The sequence below is a fragment of the Diadema antillarum genome, unplaced genomic scaffold (genome assembly GCF_040938485.1).
Source record: "Diadema antillarum isolate AM-2024a unplaced genomic scaffold, OU_Dant_1.0 seq00000807_RagTag, whole genome shotgun sequence".
Lineage (NCBI taxonomy): Eukaryota > Metazoa > Echinodermata > Echinoidea > Diadematoida > Diadematidae > Diadema > Diadema antillarum.
The window spans coordinates 452,755-474,172 of record NW_027271688.1 but is presented as its reverse complement, the minus strand read 5'-3'; the positions used below and the strand labels follow the sequence as shown (position 1 = coordinate 474,172).

Genomic DNA, 21,418 nt, shown 5'->3' with positions numbered 1-21,418 from the left:
GAAGTTGTTGTTGTTGTTGTTGTTTTTTGCTATTATATTTTTTTTCTGTATGAGGGGACTGCCTTCTACAAGCCCTGCTTTTTAGCAGTCCCCTCCATTTCCAGCATTGTTTATGCAGTCACCACAGTGACGTAACAGTTATTTGTATCTCTGTTGATAATTTACCTGTATCTCTTTTACACTGTTATTCTGTTCAGCGCATTGTGGTACTGATTTCCTGACATCTGTGTATTCGAGTGTTCCATTGTATTTCTAGTTATTTTGTTTGTTGGAAGTGAAATAAATCAACTTGAAAACTGAGAACGAATTTAGTATTTCTTTATAGTCTTATCTACTTTACGCTCCATGGAATGTGTATTACATTTTTGTATATTGTACTTGGGTGTGGGAGGGGTGTTTGAAAGTCTTGATGTCTTTTTTTTTTCTCTGGAAATTTAATAAGCATTGTTTTATTATAAAAATCTCCTTAACATAACGCAATAAGTCATGGATATCGCTGCACAACGACAACGTAACTCCTCAGTTTGTCTATTCCATGACTGTGAGTAATAATTTTCTTACTGTAATGTTTAAGTTATCGATCTATATTGTGTTATATTTGTGGTATAATTATGTTATGTATTCTTTACATTTATGAAGTTTATTCATATTTGAGTTGCACAAATAAAATTCAAACCCCAAGTTCAAAATTTCATATATCTTTTATCACTGTAAAGCAAATTAAAGGATCACGAATTTTTTCACAACTTGTACGTAATTCAATTTCAGTTTTCCCCAGTCATGCCAGTGTACAATGTAAGACAGTCCAATATGTAATAACCTTGCTGTCATAATACACTGAATTAGCAGGGATTGTCACAGAAAACAATACTGTCCATAACTATCTATAACAATCTGTAACTATCCGTAACTATTCGAAAATATCCGCAACTCTCCGCAAGTGTTCAGAACTATTATGTGCCAATTCGTAAGAATATCCGCAAATGGACGCAAGTATTTGCATCTGGTCGTATTCGTCCGTATCGCCCGCATTTTTCCCGGTATGTTTTGAATAAAATTTCTAGTGACGGCAAAGGATCCGCGGGAGTCCGCAGAAAAACTGACTTTTTTGGACGTATAACTCAGGACGCAGAGCATTATGTGACTGGGGCTTTACGCGATAACTTGAGTAATATTTAGTGGAATTTTATGTTTACGTGATAACTCAAAACTGGATGAAGCAGCTTTCACCAAACTTGGTCCAAGGATGATGTATGATGGGACAATCAGTTGAGTAGATTTTAGTGACATTGGCAAGAGGTCAAAGGTCAAAAGGTCAAGGTCAAATGCTAAAAATGTTGCTATTTCACCCATATCTATGCAATGGCCGCAGTTATTTTCTTGAAACTTAGTGTAGACATGTACTACTGCATAAATATTCTCCAGAGAACGTTTCATGTCATAAGGTCAAAGGTCAAAGGTCAAAGGTTAGGTGAAAATGTTGCAATATCACTTTTCTCGCAAATGGTTCAGTGTATCTTCATGGAACTTGGTACATATGCATGTACGACTGGCAGAGTTATCTAGGGAATTTAGCTAGGGGTCATGGCTCAATAGTCAGGGGGTCAAAGGTCAAGGTTAACTCCTCAAAATGTTACTATACACATTTCCGTCATATACTAGTTTATGCAATGATTGCATTATTAGTTTTAAAATTCAATATGTATATGTACATGTATTACTTAATGGAGATTCTCTTGGAAAGTTCCAGCCAGAAGGTCAAAGGTCAAAGGTTAAGGGTCAAAGGTCAGGTTTAAATGGAAAAAAGGATATATTTTGTACTGTAATTACACTCTTTCTTCATACCTCAGAAATTATACTCAATGCATAAACTTATAATAAGGTCGGTCAGAAGTCAAGTAAAAATTTTCAATTCCCCAAATATGTGTACCTGCACTCTTTAATAGACAATTATTGCAAACCCAGATCATGGAAGTGAACATTCTTGATATTTCTGACAAACCTGTCATTTCGATATTTTGCCAGTTATGTGAAACTGTCATCACACATTGTGAAGACATTGTACTATACACCTATTGGGAGAATCATACAAGTTATGGCGGAGGCATCAGTCGCCATAGCGACATTTCTAGTCTTTAACTAATTTGAATCGTTTTGATCTCATGAAATGTAACTCCCAAAATAGTCCACAAGAATTTATAGAAATATTAATGTCTGCTTCGTTTTTACCATTAATCTCCAAGCCTACCCGCGTCGCCAGCAAATCGGCTACCCTCATAGACAAAATTTTTTGTAATGTTCTTCCACTTCCTGAGTCTGGTATCATCCTCTCAGACATCACTGACCATTATCCTATATTTGCCCAGGTTCCAATCAAATTGACTAAACAAAATAATTATTATAAGCGACGTAAGATTACTGCAGATAATCTTACAAGTCTCCAAAACAGTTTAAAAGAAGTTGATTGGTCTTCTGTATACAACACTACCGATGTCAACTTGTCGTATGACTATCTCGTTATCTATTATTACCTCCGAAATTGATAACCACATTCCCCTGCGCAACATAAAAGATAGATATAAGCAAATTCCAAGACTCCCATGGATAACTCAGTCTATATTACGATCCATAAATAGGAAAAATAATTTGTTTTATAAATACAGATGCAACCCCACTGAAAAAAATAAGAAAAAATATGTTTCATACAAAAACACACTCACTAAATTATTACGAACGCAGAAGAAAAATTGTATGTTAATCAGATAAGCAAATATAAAAATGATATTAAAAACACATGGAAAACATTAAAAAATGCTATGGACACACCTAACAATTCATCCGATATTTCCGAAGTTCGATGGGCAATGCCTCCAGCAACACTCCCTCTGGCATGGCTAAAATATTCAATGACTTCTTCTCCTCAATTGGAAAAAATCTTTCTCAAAATATTCCTCCTTCTAGTAAATCTTTTAGTGATTTTTTAGATTCACCTAACTTCAAAACTATATTTTTCGACCCAACATATAGAGAAGAAGTAACAAAGATCGTGGCCAATTTGAAAGAAGGAAAAAGTCCTGGCCATGACGGAATTGACAACCATTTGATAAAAAACATAATTCCCCAAATAGTGGATCCCTTAGTACACATTATCAACTCATCGCTTACAACCGGCCAAGTGCCAAATAGTATGAAAATTGCGAAAGTAATTCCTATTTATAAGAAAGGGGAGAAGGATGATGTCAATAATTACAGACTTATATCTTTATTATCTTCTATCTCTAAGATTCTCGAAAGAATAGTTTATATCAGGACAGCACGTTTTCTTAAAACCTGTGCAATAGGTATCTTCTTGGACTTCTCCAAGGCCTTTGACACGATTAACCACGGAATACTTCTCGCCAAATTATCTCATTATGGCATACGTGGAAAGGCCTTGGAGTGGTTCACGAGTTACCTATCAAAAAGATCCCAATTTGTACATGTCAACGGCTTTGACTCTCAAAATAAAACAATTGCATGTGGTCCTCTGTTATTCATTATTTATATCAATGATTTTCATAGATCCTCGGAGAAACTATCTCTCATATTATTCGCGGATGACTCTAACCTTTTCTTTTCCCACCCATACCCAAATATCTTAACAAGAACAGTAGAATGATGAATTGAAAAAGGTTATACAATGGATATACGCAAATAAATTGTCACTAAATATTCAAAAAACAAAATTTATGCTTTTTAGTAACTCTTTAGACAGCCTCCCAGGCAATATAACATTTGATACTATACTCCTCTAGAAGAAGTTTCTTCTTTTAAATTTCTTGGTGTTTGTGTTGATAACAAGCTTTCATGGAGGAATCATATCAATAACATATGTAAAATCATTTCACGTAATATTGGCGTCATGAACAGATTAAAATATTATCTTCCTTCTTCTGCATTATTAACTCTTTATTCTAGTTTAATATTACCTTATTTAAATTATGGAATTCTTGCTTGGGGTAATACATATCAGATATTACTAGATAAACTTTTTTTTATTACAAAAGAAAGCGCTCAGAATCGTTTTTAATCTACATACCCGAGAACATACAGATGCTTTGTTTTTTGACCATAAAATACTAAAAATAAAAGATTTGTATGTGTTTCAACTTGGTCAGTTTATGTTTGATTATAACAGTAATTTTTTACCTAAAATATTTCATGACTTATTTCATCGAAACAGTCATGTACATAATTATCCCACGCGACGATCCGATGAATATCATCTTCCATTAATGAGAACCGCATATGCCCAAAGTACATTATTTTATACCGGACCCAAACTTTGGAATAATCTAGACAATAGTTTAAAAGATTCCCCTAAATTCGTCACATTTAAATACAAATTCAGAAAATATCTACTCTTTACTTATAATTTTAGATAATTTATATTGTTTTAATTCATGTTTGAGAGCTTTCACCTGTCCTGATGTCGCAGCACTTTGCGTGTTCTGCATGCGGACCTCTCTTCTTTCTTCTCTCCTCTTCCTTTCCTGTCTTTTGTTCTTCGTAGACTTGTATTGTTACCGTCTTCTCTCCTCTCGGTACTGTCTCGCGTCTTATATGTGTGTGGGTAATGTGCGTACGAGTGCGTTGTCCTTGTCATATTATTTTCTCGGTACACGTGGTTCAGTGAACAGTGTCCAGGCATTAAAGGGAAGATAAACCCCAAGAGCAATGTGGATTGAGTGAAAGCAGCAACATTAGTAGAACACATCAGTGAAAGTTTGAAGAAAATCGGACAATCGATGCAAAAGTTATGAATTTTTAAAGTTTTGATGTTGGAACCGCTGGGTGAGGAGACTACTAGAGGTTATGACGTATGAGTGGACAACAATACCAAGAAAATATAAAGAAAATTCTGCAAGAATCCATTTTTCATGAAAGTTACAAATTCCATCAACTTGATATTGACATATGTTAAGGGTAGCAATTATTCCCCCTGCTTTCTGAAAGCGGTTGGTCCATTGCTCTTTCATGATTGTAGAAAAGTGAATATTTGTTGAATTTCCTTTATATTTTCTTTGTATTGTTGTCCACTCATACGTCATATCCTCTAGTAGTCTCCTCACCCAGCGGTTCCAACACCAAAACTTTAAAAATTCATAACTTTTACATCAATTGTCCGATTTTCCTCAAACTTTTACTGATGTGTTCTACTAATGTTGCTGCTTTCACTCAATCCACATTGTTCTTTGGGTTTACCTTCCCTTTAACATTGATATTTTATATATTTTTCTCCCGACCTGCGTATCTCAATATAACTACACATATATTTTTTACAAATGATTTAAATAATCTATATCAAATATAACAGCTATAAAAAACCCTCGAATAATATATTATTTACTCATTATTTATCTAGCAATCCACGTCCCACAAGCTTTTTTAGTGGATCACTATTTTCCATAGTCGAATTTATTTTTCGCACGTCCACGAAGTATATATGCATTATTGTATATATATATATTATATATATATATATATATATATATATATATATATATATATATCTATATAAACATATGTTGTTATATACATGTAATTTATCTCGGATACTACATGAATCTTTTGCAAATGTTTGAACAATATCATTTCATGACATGTATACTTTGTACTATGTTTTGATTTCTGTTGATTGGAAATTTGTACTATGTTTCTTGATTTTCGTTGAATGGAAATAAATGATTGATTGATTGATTGATTGATTGATTGAATCGTAACCAAGGGGGCATTATGACGTTTATCAGTTTTGACCATCTTTTTGGCTGGTATTATTTGTCAGTACATAGGCCTATTAGGCATCATAATATACTCAGTAAAATAACAGTAGACCTAAAACAACAGACACACTGACAAAGACAGACACACAGAAATACATAAAGACACAAACTTGTCAAGAAAGGAGGAAAAAATGAAAAATCACTTGTTGAACAAATTTTAGGACCAGATTGGAACAAGTTCATATACTATGATATGAAACAAGAAATGTCTTACTGTTTTGCATTAAATTTTTCGTTGAAAATGAAAAATGAAATGCGAGACAACTAGGGCCTATAGTGAAACTATCGTGTTTTCTATTTTTGTGTTTTTGTTCTGCATTTGCACTCTAGCAAGCTTTCGGTGCATTATGGGTACTTCCACGTATCACTTGCCTCTGTTGACTTGCCTCTGTAGTCATCCCGTGTGTTGCATGTGTTATTGAATGTAACGTGCCTGAACGCGAGATAGTTAGCCGTTCGCGTTAGCCCCGTACGTACAGATTCGCGAGTGTTGTTGTAAACCTTCGTGGCTTCGTTGCATTTCTTGGACTTGGTCGCATACAACATCGTGCCATACTCGTACTACCTGTGAAAAACGACGAAGGTGGGAAAAAGTGACTTCTTCGCCGCCCAAATATAGCTTTCTGGCGGTCAGCCGGTCTGAAGTCGAAGCCTCTGCTCTGGCCTCTCATCCTTGTCCGTCCTCCTCATCTAACGTTACTAGTTAGACATCTCTCAGTGAAACGGCCCCTACACTAACGTTAGATCCTAGCTGTTGTCGCCGATAACCGCGATCGTCGTTTTTTGCCGTTGGTAGTAAAATTAGAGTCGCACCGAGTACCGCCTCCGCGTCTCTGCTCTGGTTGGGCTACCTCATCCTCATCAGCTCAGTATAAACTACTAACAGTTAGACTAGGCTGTATCGCATAATTACATTGTATTGTCTGCCAGGGTCTGTAATATATAGTGGTCGTGTAGGTATTTACTTCATACTGGTGGCACTGTATTCTGGTAGGCCTACACTGTATAGTTCTACCTACTGTACTGAAAAATCACCTTACTGCCATACTGGACTGTTGAGCGAAGGAACATAATTTACATGTAGCAAGCCAGTGACCAGTGCAGTGGCAGTGGCAGTGGCAGTGACCCTGACAGTGGTCAGTGCAGTGCACCAGTGTTTAACAGGACTAAATCTAGTGTAGTGGAGACATCTTAATATTAGTGTTTCCCGCTTCACTACCCTTAATGTTGGCTACTATTCTAAGTTCTAACTCCCTAGCATAGGATATTAAATGCCAAACGGGTCCCGCTATTGCTGAGAACATCGCCTATTGATGTTGAGCTAGACACTGGAACGTGGAAGCTTTGACTTTGTAAATTTACAGTGAATGACAGTGTATATGAAGGCCATTCTAACTGTTAGACATCTCTACTGCCGTGACTGTCATTGCATGAAGACTTGATCTGCCTGTTATATCATCTAGAAAGACAACATGGCGATGGTCTCCATATCTTTCTGTTCTGTCGGTGTCATCATTTTGTCAATTGCCTCCTTGATGTACAACGCTGCTTCGGCTCCACTAGAAAATCCTCTAACTGGGGCAGCTCATTCTCCTCCTTGGTGGCAAAACTATGAAGCAACCACACGTTATCTGCAAAATTGTGGTCTCCCCTCTAGTGGAACTGTGGCATTTCTTAGTTCTGTCGTCCCTGGTACCACCACAGGAGAACCCTTCAAGTCATGTTACGACCAGCAGATGGGTCAGATAAGGCCAATATGCCTCGTGTTTGCTTCGAGAGTGCAAAGCCTGTGCCCAGCATACAGGTCAAAACTTTCCGACATGCCAGAGTTTAAAGAGGCCATGGAGTCAGCTTTCATGAATTATGAGCAGCAAAAGAGTGATCCCTTGTCTCTTTGCACCGATATAAAACCAGACCCAGAGGGCCTCAATGGAATTGGAAATGCGTTTGAGAATTTCAACTGTGCTTCAGAATGTGGTGATCCTAGGATCACTCTCATCTGTCGCAGTTATGCATTCTTGTCGACTGTTGCAGGTATTTTATTTTCATTTAGACCACAGCTTTAGTTTCACAATTGCATTACTCTGACATTCCCTTTTGAAATTCTCCTTTATCCCCCCTCCCCCCACATACACACTAAATTTGCCATAATATACTGATCTAGAGACAGAGTTCTACATTGTATAAATTACAGTGAGTTACAGTCTGTACACTGCCCTTTCCTTGTTTATACCAATGTATAGCTTGCATACACAGATGCATGGATGCATGCACATTTTATAATCTTATTTGGACAGCCAGCATCCAAGATCCAAGTTTGCATTATTTTTCTGCTTTGTAGCCATGCGGTCAACGTTCAGTGATCGCCACCGCTGCATTCATCACTCATCCAGTCATGATAATGCACTAGTGTTGTGCTTTCTTCACGACAATACACATACTACTGGGCAACAATTTAATATACACCGACATGGTTAAATGCATGAAACACATACTGTATGCCCAAGGGTAGGGTGGTGTAGACTTTAGAGTAGGGTGGCAAAATTAGTGGGTGGGTGAAGGGTGAGGGACATGAGGAAATCTTTCTGATCAAGATTGGTTTACATTGCAGCAAATAAGTTAGGTTTATATTGTGACAAATGTCCATTGATCTCGAAAGTACCAGTTAAAATAGTCTCAACTTATAATGTCTCCTCAACAATTCTATATTGGTTGGTAGAAGTACATTTATAGTACACGTTTTAGTAGCACCTTGAACCTTGCAAAATCTTCAAAAAACTAGAAAGCCCTTTTATAAAGTCACAGTTTTTCCATTTACCCTACACAGTGGCGGATCCAGGGAGGACCGCAACCGGCGCACGCCCCCCCCCCCTTTATTTTTTTGTTGAAACAAAAGAAATAAAAAATGATAAGATGGATTTGCATTCAATCTTGTTGTGATTGATTTGAATCAATCACAAGTCTTTATAAGACGGGGCCCTGGTATTGAGTCCATCCTGAAGTTTGAATAACATTCAATGTGAAATTCAGACTCAAAATGTCACATTATTTTATTAATTTGAAAAGTACATTCTGATGTGTAAGACTTCAGAAGACAATTCTACATTCCACTTAAAAAATTAATTTTGTATGCTTAACATTCATATCCCCTTATTACAGGGCAAATGCTGATATCATCTGCTGGTGGGGAACAGAACCAACAAGATGGGGTCGATGATAAGGATGCTGGACTTGCCGAAGAACAAGGTAAACTAAAGTCAGACAGAACAGAACCTTTAATGTTTGTCAATTGTCTACTTTTTCAATGTGGAAATGAATGATCAAATTTTAAAATATGTAACTTTGGCATCTTAAAGACATTTAACACCATTTGATTAGTTGAATTTAATAAAGCCAGTAAAATTGGATGAAATTGAAAAGAAGGAATGTCATGTTATAAAAGTTGGATATCATATGGAATGGCAATACAATGTACAGTTGTACATATCACATGTCATGGCTATGTGCTAGTGATGAATGAAAGAGGTATTCATCAGGAATATCTAAAAGCACTTTCAGATGAAAAAAAACATTCTTTTTTAAATGAACTTTGATCAAGATAATAGTCATTTCAGTGTAATTTGACACCCTAATTAAAATGCTAATTTATGCGCATTTTAATGCAAGATTTTGACTCTTTCTTTACATGAAGTGAAAATTTGAACACTCGGCTACTACAAACAGCAAAAAACACATTTTCACCAAGTTTTCTCATTTTTCCCCTGTTACACATTTGCATGCCCTGATTGTGCTATTGACCAGTTATCAGTATAATAATATTTGTATTTGTTGTCATTTTGCTCAATTGACATGTACTTTAAAGTTCCTACACTGTACGTTTAGGTCACTCCTTAGTGACCTAATCTTTCTATGTAACGATGCCTTATTGCTCTGCAATGTGTGTGTATGTCCAGAAACATTGGCTAACAATTGACAAATTATATTTTTCCTATTTTCTCTGTCTCTTTTCTTCTTTTTTTGATTACAACCTGAAATGTCATATCTTGTAAATCTCAGAAAGTACCGGTAGTGAGATATCAATATTTCTTTCAGTCATGTCATTACTTTGGCACCGAAGTGTTCAAATTCACACCAAAACGAATAAATAAATCAATAAATGAAATAATTAGATAAGTGAGATAGATAAGTAAATAAAATAAAAATAAAAAGGTACTTGAGCGGTGTCTGAAAAGTACAACATACTATGTACCCCTCTATATTGGAATCATAAGTGTATTGGGGGAATATAAGATATCTGATGTAGTGAATGAAGCAAAAAGAAAAAGGAACAGCTGCTTTATTAGTACATCATGACCAGCTGCAAAAATAAAAAAATGTAGAATGTTCATTCCCAAGCCTGTGGCACAGGCAATTAATTTGCTGACCCTACACACTTGTTGAAAATAATGCGCATCAAAGTATATTGATTGATGCTTATTAACAGCTTTCTTCAAAACATGATGTAAAGGATATGCAACAGATGAGAAGATATGAGAATTCGTAAAAGTCATTTTGGAAATGTAGATTCCAGAATGCCTTTGAAATAAATTCCACAGTACCCTAAAATAATGGCTAGCTCGCAAAGTTCACCCCTCCCCCCCATTCGATATGGTACTGGAGATGTCTAATTCTCCCAAGATTTCTGACGAGAGTAGAAGAGGACCAGATTACACATAACAAATGTTCTTCAGTATACCTACAGTAGTTCATAAAAATAACCACACACACACACACCACACACACACACACACACACACACAAAAACGAGAAAATATAAAGAATATATTGTAAAATCATATACGTGCAATAATGCCTTCCTGCAATAATCCCCTTTATGCAAATATGTTATATCAGAAGTTTTCGTTTTGTCTTGTTTTGATTTGTTTTGTTTTGTTCTTATTTGGTATTGTGTCATAAGTGTTACTTTGTACTAGGAAGAAGCCTTGACAGGTCAATGGCCTTTGCTTCTTCCTCCACACTCTGTATTGCATATGATTGACATGTTGTCCTGTATTGTTCATTCTCTTTTTTAACCAGTATATTGCTGTGCAAGTTGTGGAAATAAATGAAATGAAATGAAATGAAATGAAATGAATAAAGGCTAAACGGTACTGCAAAAGAGCAAATTTTCGCGTTATAAAATTCTACCTGTATTTCATACAATATGAAACTGGCACAAAAATGAAAGCGCACAGATATTTTTGTTTGTAACATGCAATACTATAAGTGATAATTTATCTGTGATTCCAAAGAACTACACTATATGTAAAAGCATGTGAAATTCAGTTTGCCTGACTTGCAGCAAAGATAATATTGCAGAAATTTTTTATTTTGAGAGTGCTATGGTATCTCAAAATGATCATCATCCTTGTTTCAGCTGCTGCAGGTCAAGCAACTGATGAAAGAGCAGGTGTGTCTGTAAAGAGCCCTGCAGAAACTTTGCAAGAGGGCACAGATAATCAGGCTGAAGGAAATAACCCCTATGGTGATCAGCTTGCTGTGTCAGAACTGAAAGACTCGCAGGGACAAAATCCTGGTGGTGTTTCTCCAGGGGACCAAGGGGCCTTCGCAGCTCCAGCTGCTGATGGTACCAAACAGGAGACGCAGCAACCTTCAGGGGTCGGGGAGAATACAGACCAAGGTGCCACCACTAGGCTGCAAGGTGATGCTGCTGCTGGCGGTGGTGGTGATGGTGTAGGTATGGTGTCTGAGAGGCAGGGAGTCAATCAAGGCACTTACCAGGGGTACCACACTCCTCCAGGACAAGGAGGAACCCCAGCTAGAGGGATGGGTGCTGATGATACAAGGCAACCAACTAACCCGGACTCCAACCCTGTAGTATCTCAAAATCAGGGGACACCTGGTGCACAAGGAGGAAGTCCAACAGGTGGGCACACTGTCTCTGGAGGGGTGAATGCTGGTGATACAGGGCTACCAACTAATGTGGAACCCAACCCTGCAGCATCTCCAAATCAGCCGCCACTTGATAGACTAGGGGGGAGTCAAACAGGTGTTTTTGGACCAGCGGGTGCTGGTGAAACTACATACCAGCGAACTGACCAGGAGTTACAAAATGACAGATATCAACCCAATGGACCTTCTGATGTTCAAGGAGGAAGTCGTACGGGTGGACTGACTGCTCCCGAACATGCGGATGCAGGGCCTGCAGCTGAGATCCCGTCTAATGGACTGAGTGGTATGAATGCACTTGGTTCATTGCCAGGAACTAATCCACAGGATGGACGGTACAATAGTCAAACAGCTTGGCAAAATCGACCACTAATTTCAGAGAATACAGGTGGTACAGGAGATGGACATACTATAATTGAAGTCACAGATCCTAGACTACAAGGAGGTACGGTTGGTGGGCAAGGTCAAAATGGGCCTTATGACTCAGAAGCTGCAGGTCAAGGAGTATCAAATCAGCAAACTGTCAATGGACAGAACGTAGGTCATACAGGAGACGCAGTCCCATACAACGGAGCAGCTGGCGGTGAAACAGGAGTATACGTAGGACAACCTGATGGACCACCTGGAACTAACCAGCAAGTGAACTTGGGCCCAGATGCAGGTGGTAGCAGACAAGAGGAAACCCAGAATGGAGAGCATGGCGACCAGCTGCTGCCCGAAGGAGACTTGCCCGACTCACAAGGTGGGAACCAGCCTGGCATTCAGCAAAATGTCGAGTCTGGTGTTGGGGGTGATCAGCAAGAGGGGCACCAAGAAGAAGAGGGTGATCAGCAAGAGGGGCACCAAGAAGAAGAGGGTGAGTCCCGCGGCGATGACCAAGCGGTGGGGGAAAATAGTGACAATGCTGACAACCAGCCTGAAGAAAGACTCCGGCCTGAGGATGATTACAGCGAGGTAAGGTTCTGTTCTAAATGTTGTTTTTTTTCCAAACATATTTATTAGTATTGAAAAGCAGGTTTATTTAGAATGCTGTACTTCCAATGCATTAAGGCTTGAATAGAGAGCACTATTGAGCACTGAGAAGACTTGAACAAGATTCACATACATTATGTATGTGTGTCACGCACTACTATACAGACGAAAAAGGCAGCCTATTTCGGATAAAATTGATTACCGTTAGTCCAGATGTGTGATTAGATTTTATCAAATTGGATTACAGGCAGTGGCATGTTTATACTCAAAACAGTGTTGCCAGAAAGATAGAAGGCAATGCCTAATTTCTGAATGCATTTATTGTGTCATGATTGTGATGTATGTACAAATGTATGCACCAATGAAAGGCTGCATTGCATTTTTGGTTTTGAAGGGAATGAAACCTAAAATTATACATGTATACATACTGTAAAGCAAGGAATGTTCACATGCATTTAAGTGGGAATTTTCGTGAGAGCCAAGATTCACATATTTCAGAAACTGTAGTAATGTGGTAGTCTCCTCATCCATTGATGGCAGTACGGAGACTGTGAAAATGTACTGTAAAACGAATGTTCGTGTGCATTTTAATTTCGCAAATTTTGCGAGAGCCAAGATTTGCGAAATTAAAAATGCACGCGAAGGCTCTTGTCTACACTATATGCATTGAATGCCAGAGGCACTTAGTGAATATTTAATGCTGTGAAAAAGGACGTCGGCTCCAATTCGCGAAAATTTCATGTTTTACAGTACGCAACTGTATAACTTTTGAATGGATTGTCCAATATTCATCAGACTTTAACTGATCAATGTGTTTTACTAATTATGGCTGCATTTACTCTAGTCCACATTGGTATATGTTTGGTTTTTATTCCTCTTGAGCCCATCAATTAGTGAAATTTACCTGCTCTTTGGTGCTGTATATCTTTGTTATAATTCTGACTATTCATTGATATTGTTTGACAAGGTAGAGAGCCCCAAACACTATGTTTTTCTTGTACAATTGTGTATTTTGTATTTTGTATTTTTTTTTAGTGGCAGGATTTTCAAAAGCCTCTTTACAATTTGAATGATTCCCTGTTTGGCAGCACATTTCAGGAGATTAGCTCTCGGGTAGAATTTTTCCTATGGTTGATTAGATTGAAAATCGTCGGCTTGATATGCTAAGTCTGTATTGTTGCAAATTCCAAACGTTGCAAATTCCAAACACCTCACATTTCAATTTACTAACTATTCACAAGTTTGAAAAAAATATTGCTAGTACATGCAGGTCATCATGGTGGTTTTGGTATGGATACATACATGTATGGGGGTACAAACTACACTGTATTTAAATAATGGCAAATTGCGAGGCGTTGCACTGACATCATCAGCTCACTCATTGTTCAAGAAGTGTGTTGTGAAAGTCAGCAAAACTTAATACAGTTTTATAATTTCCTTGATTTACATGTATACTCGATTTTGATCAGATTTTTATTCCTGTGCTCATAAATTGGAGTTTTACTGATAACACAGAGTTGACCTTAACCTGCTGAGGATGGACTGATTTTGCTGTAACATGCATTTCTCATTGACACCTGAACGAGTATTCTCGGGAATCGTCTTCAACGGGTTAAACTGGTCCAGAATCCCTCTAAAGGCTCAAAATATTGCAGCTGTTGGAACTGGATGGTCCAAGATAATAAACATGTACAGTATTCAATGCGTGTTTGGCCAGTTGTCTGTTTAAAGTGAAAACATAGTTTTGGTAAGCGTTTGAGAACCCGTCTGGCACCATTTCATATTTGCTTGCAATATATCGAAAGAGTCTACAAAGAAACTAACCTGGCTGATGCGATTTGCCGGGATGATGAGTCGTTTTGGAGTATTTTGAGAAAAATAATAAAAGTCGGAAAATCGACTTTTATTCCAGAAGGATCCAGACTAACTCGGTCTCAGGGAAAACTCGACCCTATTTCAGACAATTTACACGCAGTTCGTGATCGCCATATTCTACTGTATAATACCAAACGAGGCTTTACTGAACAGACAGGAAAGTGCGTGCTAATCCTGTACAAAACAAATGGACAGCGCGCGGTCCTCAAGCCTATACGCACATCACCTCAGTTGCTGAGACGCGCTGTCTTTGAAGTTTTTGTTGTTGTTTATCAAGCGTCTTTGATTGTTTTTAGAGGTGCTTGATAGGCGCACACTAATTTTGCATGCACGCCAAAGAGGTTTTTTGATGCGCGCGTTGTAACAGCTCGGACCATTACTGCGAGTTATAGCCAGAACGTGAAGCGCTACTTTATACAGCATGAGCACAGGCCGCTCCCATAGTACAACACTGTACAATCCAGAGGGACAACCAATACAACTAAGCCCGCCGTCAAAGCGAGGCCGAGTTATCCCCGAGTCCGAGTTTAGCCTGACCCCGTTCGGGTAAGTTCTGAGACTGAACCTCTTTGGTTAATATTTCGCATTTTCGTCCTTACCCATCGAATATCTTGTTATTTCAGCGTTATTCCGCACATTTCCTAGGCATATGTTCACATTTGGGAGCGAAATTTGACAACTTTTTCAGGCGTACCAGAACTATGTTTTGGCTTTAATACTGCACAGTTGAAGGTCTTGCCAGCATGTTGTGGCCCATCGCCAAGATTTCATTGAATTACACATGACCCCACCAGATACTCCGACCTCTAATCAATTTGATGTCTTTTCTGGCTCTGTGTGCCATTAAACACAGGTCTGTGCTTCAAGTTTGATATTTTGATTTTTTTTCTTTTCCCCTTCAAAAATGCATGGCATCATTAGAGTGATTATCGTTTGCCACATGGTGGTGATGATAGACAACTCAGTGAAGGAGATGCATCAGTATACGATGGAGATAACCTTGAGAATGACAGAGACTACCAGGGCGAGGACGAGAGCTTTCGAGAGGATGATAGGCAGAGAGAGGATGAGAATGCGAACCAGGAGTCCCATCAACAGGTGCATGAACAGGTGCACAAGGTGGGCATAAGCTTGCTTGACGCGATTCTCCTTTCTGCATGCTTTACATAGGAGAGGGTCGGTTTGTAGTTCCACTTTGCGCGTGAGCAGACAAAGGTCTTTGTGATAACAGGCCATGTTGCCTTTTAAAATTCGCCAAGGTACAGTAAAGCATCTGTGATGTATATCCGTACCCTGTGTTCAGATGATCCCCCACTTCGCGGGGGCAGTTTGGAGAGTTTTATGGTTGGCCGTCCACATGTGCATCAAAAATCTCCCGCTGAAAGGGGGACAAAATCACGGCTGGTGGTTTCAGCTGTATGTTGGGTCACCATACGTGGCGCTGTAGGGCGCGCGTTATAATTCATATTTCAAGCATGCACACTTCTGAGGAAAACTCAGGTGTGCGGAAGATCAAGGTCAGTCCCCCGCCAGAATTTTGTTGCCGAACTTGACAAGCTTGCCCGGAGGAGTGGGAATGTCCCACCGAGCATTCACGCGATGGGATTGCCAAGGAAAGTCTTGGCAAACAGGACATTCCCCGCAAAGCGGGGGATCGTCTGAACGCAGTGGTTGGGAGTCCTAATGATTATTCATGAATCCTTAAATGGTGTTTGCCAGAACAATCACCTGACAATAACAAGAAAATCCTAAAGCTCACATTGTAGTATTTGGCAATAGCAATAGAAATCAATTGTATACATTCATTGCATAGTGGTAACATTGATCCATGTTAATACTTCCACGTAAATGTTAATTGAATGACCATCTGGTCACCTGGTTTACTCAGGTTCACTTGGCACAATCTAGAACTGAGTTAGCAGTCTTATATTATGTGAACGGAACTCAGCACAGGAGCTTAGAATTAATATCGCATCAATTGTAGCAAGTTGAAAGAAGTGGATTACTGAGAAATATACATGTTTATTTATGTGTGTGTATGTGTGATCTTGTGTACAATCTATGACTACATTTCTCATCCGACTTCATTCAACTTGCCATAAATCATTTGAAGATTCTTTATTCCTGGTAATGTGTAAGATTTGTCGCATAATACTGGACAGACAACTTTAGTTTCAGATTGTGCAGGCAGCATACATACGTCGCAATCGCTTGCAAAGATTGAGTTGTTTCGAGTTACGACATGGATACCGACATGTCCCGATAACCAATTTGGTTCAAATTTGTGTGAATGATTGGAAATTTTAAAACTATTATAGTATATATTGTGATTTTGATGCAATACATGGACATTGTATGAGTTTCTAGAACTTGAGATATCTATTTGGATATGGAAGTACATTAGCACCAATTTTACTTGGTGTTGCCGGTGACGTTAGAAGATGTTTGTGAAATGTCATAAAGCTTTAATACAGGTGGTTTGAAAAAGAGCAGTTCACAGACAAAGAATATGCACTGGGCTAAAATGATTGAAATCAGGGGAACACTAGTACAGAGGACTTGATTCTCAAAGTGCATTAAAGTGTGCAATAAAGGTACAAAGTTATATCAGTTCATCTGGACTTACTGTTTTGATTGCAAGAATGGTTTCACATCCAATCCCTGATTTGATGGTGGGAAGGCAGTGTTGCCAATTGTTGGTAGTGCATCTGTGCTGATTGGCAATGACACCTTGCCATCAAATCAGATGAGCTGATGAAGCGTCCAGCATCAGACATGAAACCATTCTCAGCTTAGACATGAAACCGTTCTTCTTAAAATCGTAAGTCCAGGTGAATTTATTTAATTTTGTGCCTTTATTGAACATTACCTGGATGAATCAGAACTTAAATTTTTACACCAATTGACTAAAGTGTACAACAACTCAAAATGTCCCCTCCTGCCATATTGCACTCACATCAAACAATCTCGTTGGCAAGGTTTTAGTTAGGATGTGTGCAAGGAGTGGTGCTGCTACTGGCAATCCTGCCACACCCAAGACTTTGCAACTGAATGTGGCATGCACTGTATGATGCCTTCCTACCCTTTTTTTTTCTTTTCGTGTGTGTCTTTTGTTTTGTAGGATATTGTCTACGAGGAGGACGAGGAGAGCAGCCACTTCCTGGCTTACTCCCTGACAGCAATCATACTTATTCTGGCTACCTACATCATGTATCACAACAAGCAGAAGGTATGTACCTCCTTGCTGTACATGCATTTGTAAGGGTGGAAGATTGAATTTCATTATAGATTTTCAGCTCTTTTTCTTGTTTTTTACTTGGATTTGACTGCAGAAAAAAGAAGGTTTCAATACAAGATTTTGTTGATGACACCATCTGTCAATCAACTGCCAAATCATTGATATGATTAACAAAAGACGTTGGCATGCCCCTTCCTCCAGTCTGAGCATAACTTGCATGCTTCCATACTCATACTTTGATCAGCAAAAAACATATTGGAAATTGAATCATTATAGAATATATGACACATTTTAGAACTTTTTTTTGGCCACTTGAGTGATGATAAGGGTACTATAAGAGGTTGTTTTATGCTTCATCATATCCTGCGAAGAGAAATAGAAATCTCTGTGATTTGGGAAAGATTTTTGTCTTTTGATTGTTACAGATAATTCATTCAGCATCAATAGTGTGATATAATGAAAAAAAAATCCTTCAAACCCAGATTAGACACGATTGAATCTTCGATTTCTGTCAGGAACCTGCCCCTCCCTGACTGATCATATATTGCTTTCATTTGCACCTCCCGTCAGATAATTGCTGTGGTGGTGGAAGGCAGGAATGGCAAGGGAAGGAGACGCCGACAAGGCTACCAGAAGCTGGACCAGAATATCAGTGAGGCGATGCCATCCTTGCAGACAGCCTAGCTCCGGACACGCCCTGGTGACCCAAAACCTCTCCATCCCCATTCCCATTATCTATTGGCCACCAGGTATCTTAGAGTTCAGGGGACTCCCATTATAATGAAATCCTTGTGACCGGCAGTTTTCTTTTGCTATATTGATATTTTGTTATAGGTAAACAGGAAAGTATACATAGATACACAGATGATAATTTGGGGACATGAATTTTTCCTTCGTTGTAACACAGAATGCATTTTGTTTTAACTGTGTTTGTTACAATGGGAGTACACTGCATTGAAAGAAAAGGAAAAATATATTACATAAATGTTAACACTTTAAAAGACTCTGCAGCTATGGGACACATGGATTGATGTCATGATGTCAACGAATATGTGTATTGAAGCATATGGTCAGCGGTAACAGTCGACCCCACTCAAGATTCTTCGGCTGTGCGTGTACTTTAATACGTAGAGATCAGTGATAAAATTGTACACAATTTGTTAAAGGGATTTCAGTTATACCTGATCCTGGCCAGCATTTTCACTCCATGGTATCCCCACGCTACGGGGTCTTTAAAAAGTGCACTCTATATCTTCTCTGAAGTTGGTATGTAGACCAATCATCCTCCTTGATGGCTGATGCAATGTTTTGAGGCTGTCCATGCACTTGCAGAGATTTGAAGTCTGTGCATAACATACCGTATGAACTGTTATATTTTTGCACACAGATGTTTATGTGAATAAGGAGGTTACGGACCATTTTGCGAGATGTTGTTTTTCGCGAATTGACACCGAAGTAATTGTGAGTGCGCTATCTCATAGTGCATGAAAATGTCCCCATGTGCTAGATGATAGTATTGATTAGCACATGGCGACATTTTTGCTTGTTGTGTAAATTCACAGTCCAACAGTGATATGCGAAATTCACGAAAAATGAGCCATCGTGAAAATAACAGCTTGTACAGTATTAATGTCTTTGACATCTCTGTGGATGATGAGAATGCAGTCATTTTATTTTCCCGTAATTTTCCTTTTGTCTCAGAGGCATGATAATGCGAATTGCTTCCAGCTTATTAGAGGAATTTTTGTATGTGTTGCCTTTGATGAGGTAATGATTAGGTTAATTTGGAAAGGCACACTGACCATGATTGGTGTGTTTTTGGGGTTTTTTTTTCTTTAAAAAAAAATATTTGCATTGCAGTGCTTGCTAATAATGTAAGAAATATCACAGTAACTTACCTGAAGTACATAGTGCAAAAAGAGGTCAACATACGTAGTATTGGTAACATGCATTTTGCTGTTTATAATGGTGTGCCTTCCTCTGTTATTGACCAGCTGGGCTTTCAGCTTGGAAATCATCATGAATCGTGTTTTCCTTTAATTGCCCTGCTCACGTAACTCTGCCAATCTGTGTGTGATTCACAAGCGCACGGATATAGCCATCGTGAGTGACACCAAGCCTGTGCCAAGAAATGTGTGTTGACATAATCACACATTTCATGTTGCTGCTTGGATACTTGTGGTTGGGTACTCATGTCATGTAAGTGCCTTCTCGTATATTTTGTCTATTTCGAGTGTTAGCACACGGATCTAATCTTGCTAATATATTGACAGCTGTAGAAAAATAGCTGTGGAATGCAATCAAAACTAATTTCTTAACCATGTGGGGTACATAATGTATCAGTATAATCAATATGTTATATGTTTGTGTGTATGAAACATGCAACAAAGTAAGCTAATTTTATGTGTCGTAAAAAAAAAGAATGTGCCATCAACAAAACCATGATAGCCCTCTGTTCTCCAAAGTTTAAACATCTTGTTTGGTGAGCATTCATTTTCTGTCACTCTTTCTTGTCGGAACGTGTCGTGTACAATAAAGACTGTTACGTGCCTGTGACTTTTCCACCTTCCCTTCAAATTCACTGAATTCAAAGAACAACTGGAAGTGGTTTTGGTTGATATATGAATTTCAGACATTAAAAAATGCTGGTCTTCTACCCTATGTTTAGCTCTTGCTTTACAGATATACATGTATATCATTTTTGTTACGAATTTATAGCTTTCCTTTCTTCACAGATAGCTTTCCTACACCCCATATATGAACATAACACATAGACTATATACATGTGTACAAGCAGAAGGCAACAGCAATGATGTTACAGTTTTTACTCTTAACCTTTTAGAGGTGAACAAATGAATTCAAGTTATGAGAGTCACAGTCACAGATGATAATGAACACCTTGCTGATTGAAGCTGCTAGAAAAAGAGACGGATGTTCATGCAATGGTAGCAAATGATATTATGCCACTATTTAATCTTCAAGTGTGTGATTGTGCACGATAATGAAATTCTGGAGGGAGGTCCATGCATACTATGACCGGCATGTACATAACCATAAATTTTAACAGTAAGCCTAAAGAGTACAGTTTCCCTTTCCAAATTTGAGATCTTTGCCTTGTCGTTTACATCCCTCCCCCCCCCCCCCCCCCCCCCCCCTCCCCATTTTATCAAAGTCCATGCTTGGGGTTATGTGTAGACATTTTACATGGCTTTGACTTTTGTGGAATCCCATATTCATTTTCAGGTACATGTATGATATTCAATTTTGTTAGTACCCATAGTTATCTCAAAACAAAGCTGAACAAAAAAAGAAAAGAAAAAGATTTTTGATTACTATGATAACTTATCAGAGTAATCAAAAATCTTTTTCTTTTTTTGTTTAGGTTTGTTTTGAGAGACATGGCAATTTACAGGAGGATAAAGAATGTGTGTCATGAAAGTAGGATTTTATGGTATCTCATATGCAAAGCTCGCAATGTACACACACACACAAAAAAAGAGTGTTATTTACACAGCTGTACCCTCATCATATTGAGTGGCGTTCGACACATACTAGTATTTGC

General features: G+C 38.4%; 1 protein-coding gene across 1 annotated transcript; it reads left to right on the top strand.

Moving 5' to 3' along the window:
- Positions 1-6,934: 6,934 nt before the first annotated feature.
- Positions 6,935-20,974, top strand: LOC139739551 (uncharacterized). Its single transcript, XM_071650155.1, has 6 exons — positions 6,935-7,856; positions 8,982-9,068; positions 11,239-12,725; positions 15,540-15,737; positions 17,740-17,847; positions 18,427-20,974. The coding sequence occupies exons 1-6, from the start codon at positions 7,295-7,297 to the stop codon at positions 18,538-18,540; spliced, it is 2,556 nt and encodes an 851-aa protein (XP_071506256.1). The 5' UTR covers positions 6,935-7,294; the 3' UTR covers positions 18,541-20,974.
- Positions 20,975-21,418: the final 444 nt, after the last annotated feature.

Bases quoted from the DNA above. Each gene is read 5' to 3' on its own strand.
- LOC139739551 (XM_071650155.1), top strand. From the start codon at position 7,295: ATGGCGATGGTCTCCATATCTTTCTGTTCTGTCGGTGTCATCATTTTG. The intron at 7,857-8,981 runs GTATTTTATTTT...CCCTTATTACAG, and splicing joins ATTCTTGTCGACTGTTGCAG to GGCAAATGCTGATATCATCT. The intron at 17,848-18,426 runs GTATGTACCTCC...ACCTCCCGTCAG, and splicing joins TGTATCACAACAAGCAGAAG to ATAATTGCTGTGGTGGTGGA.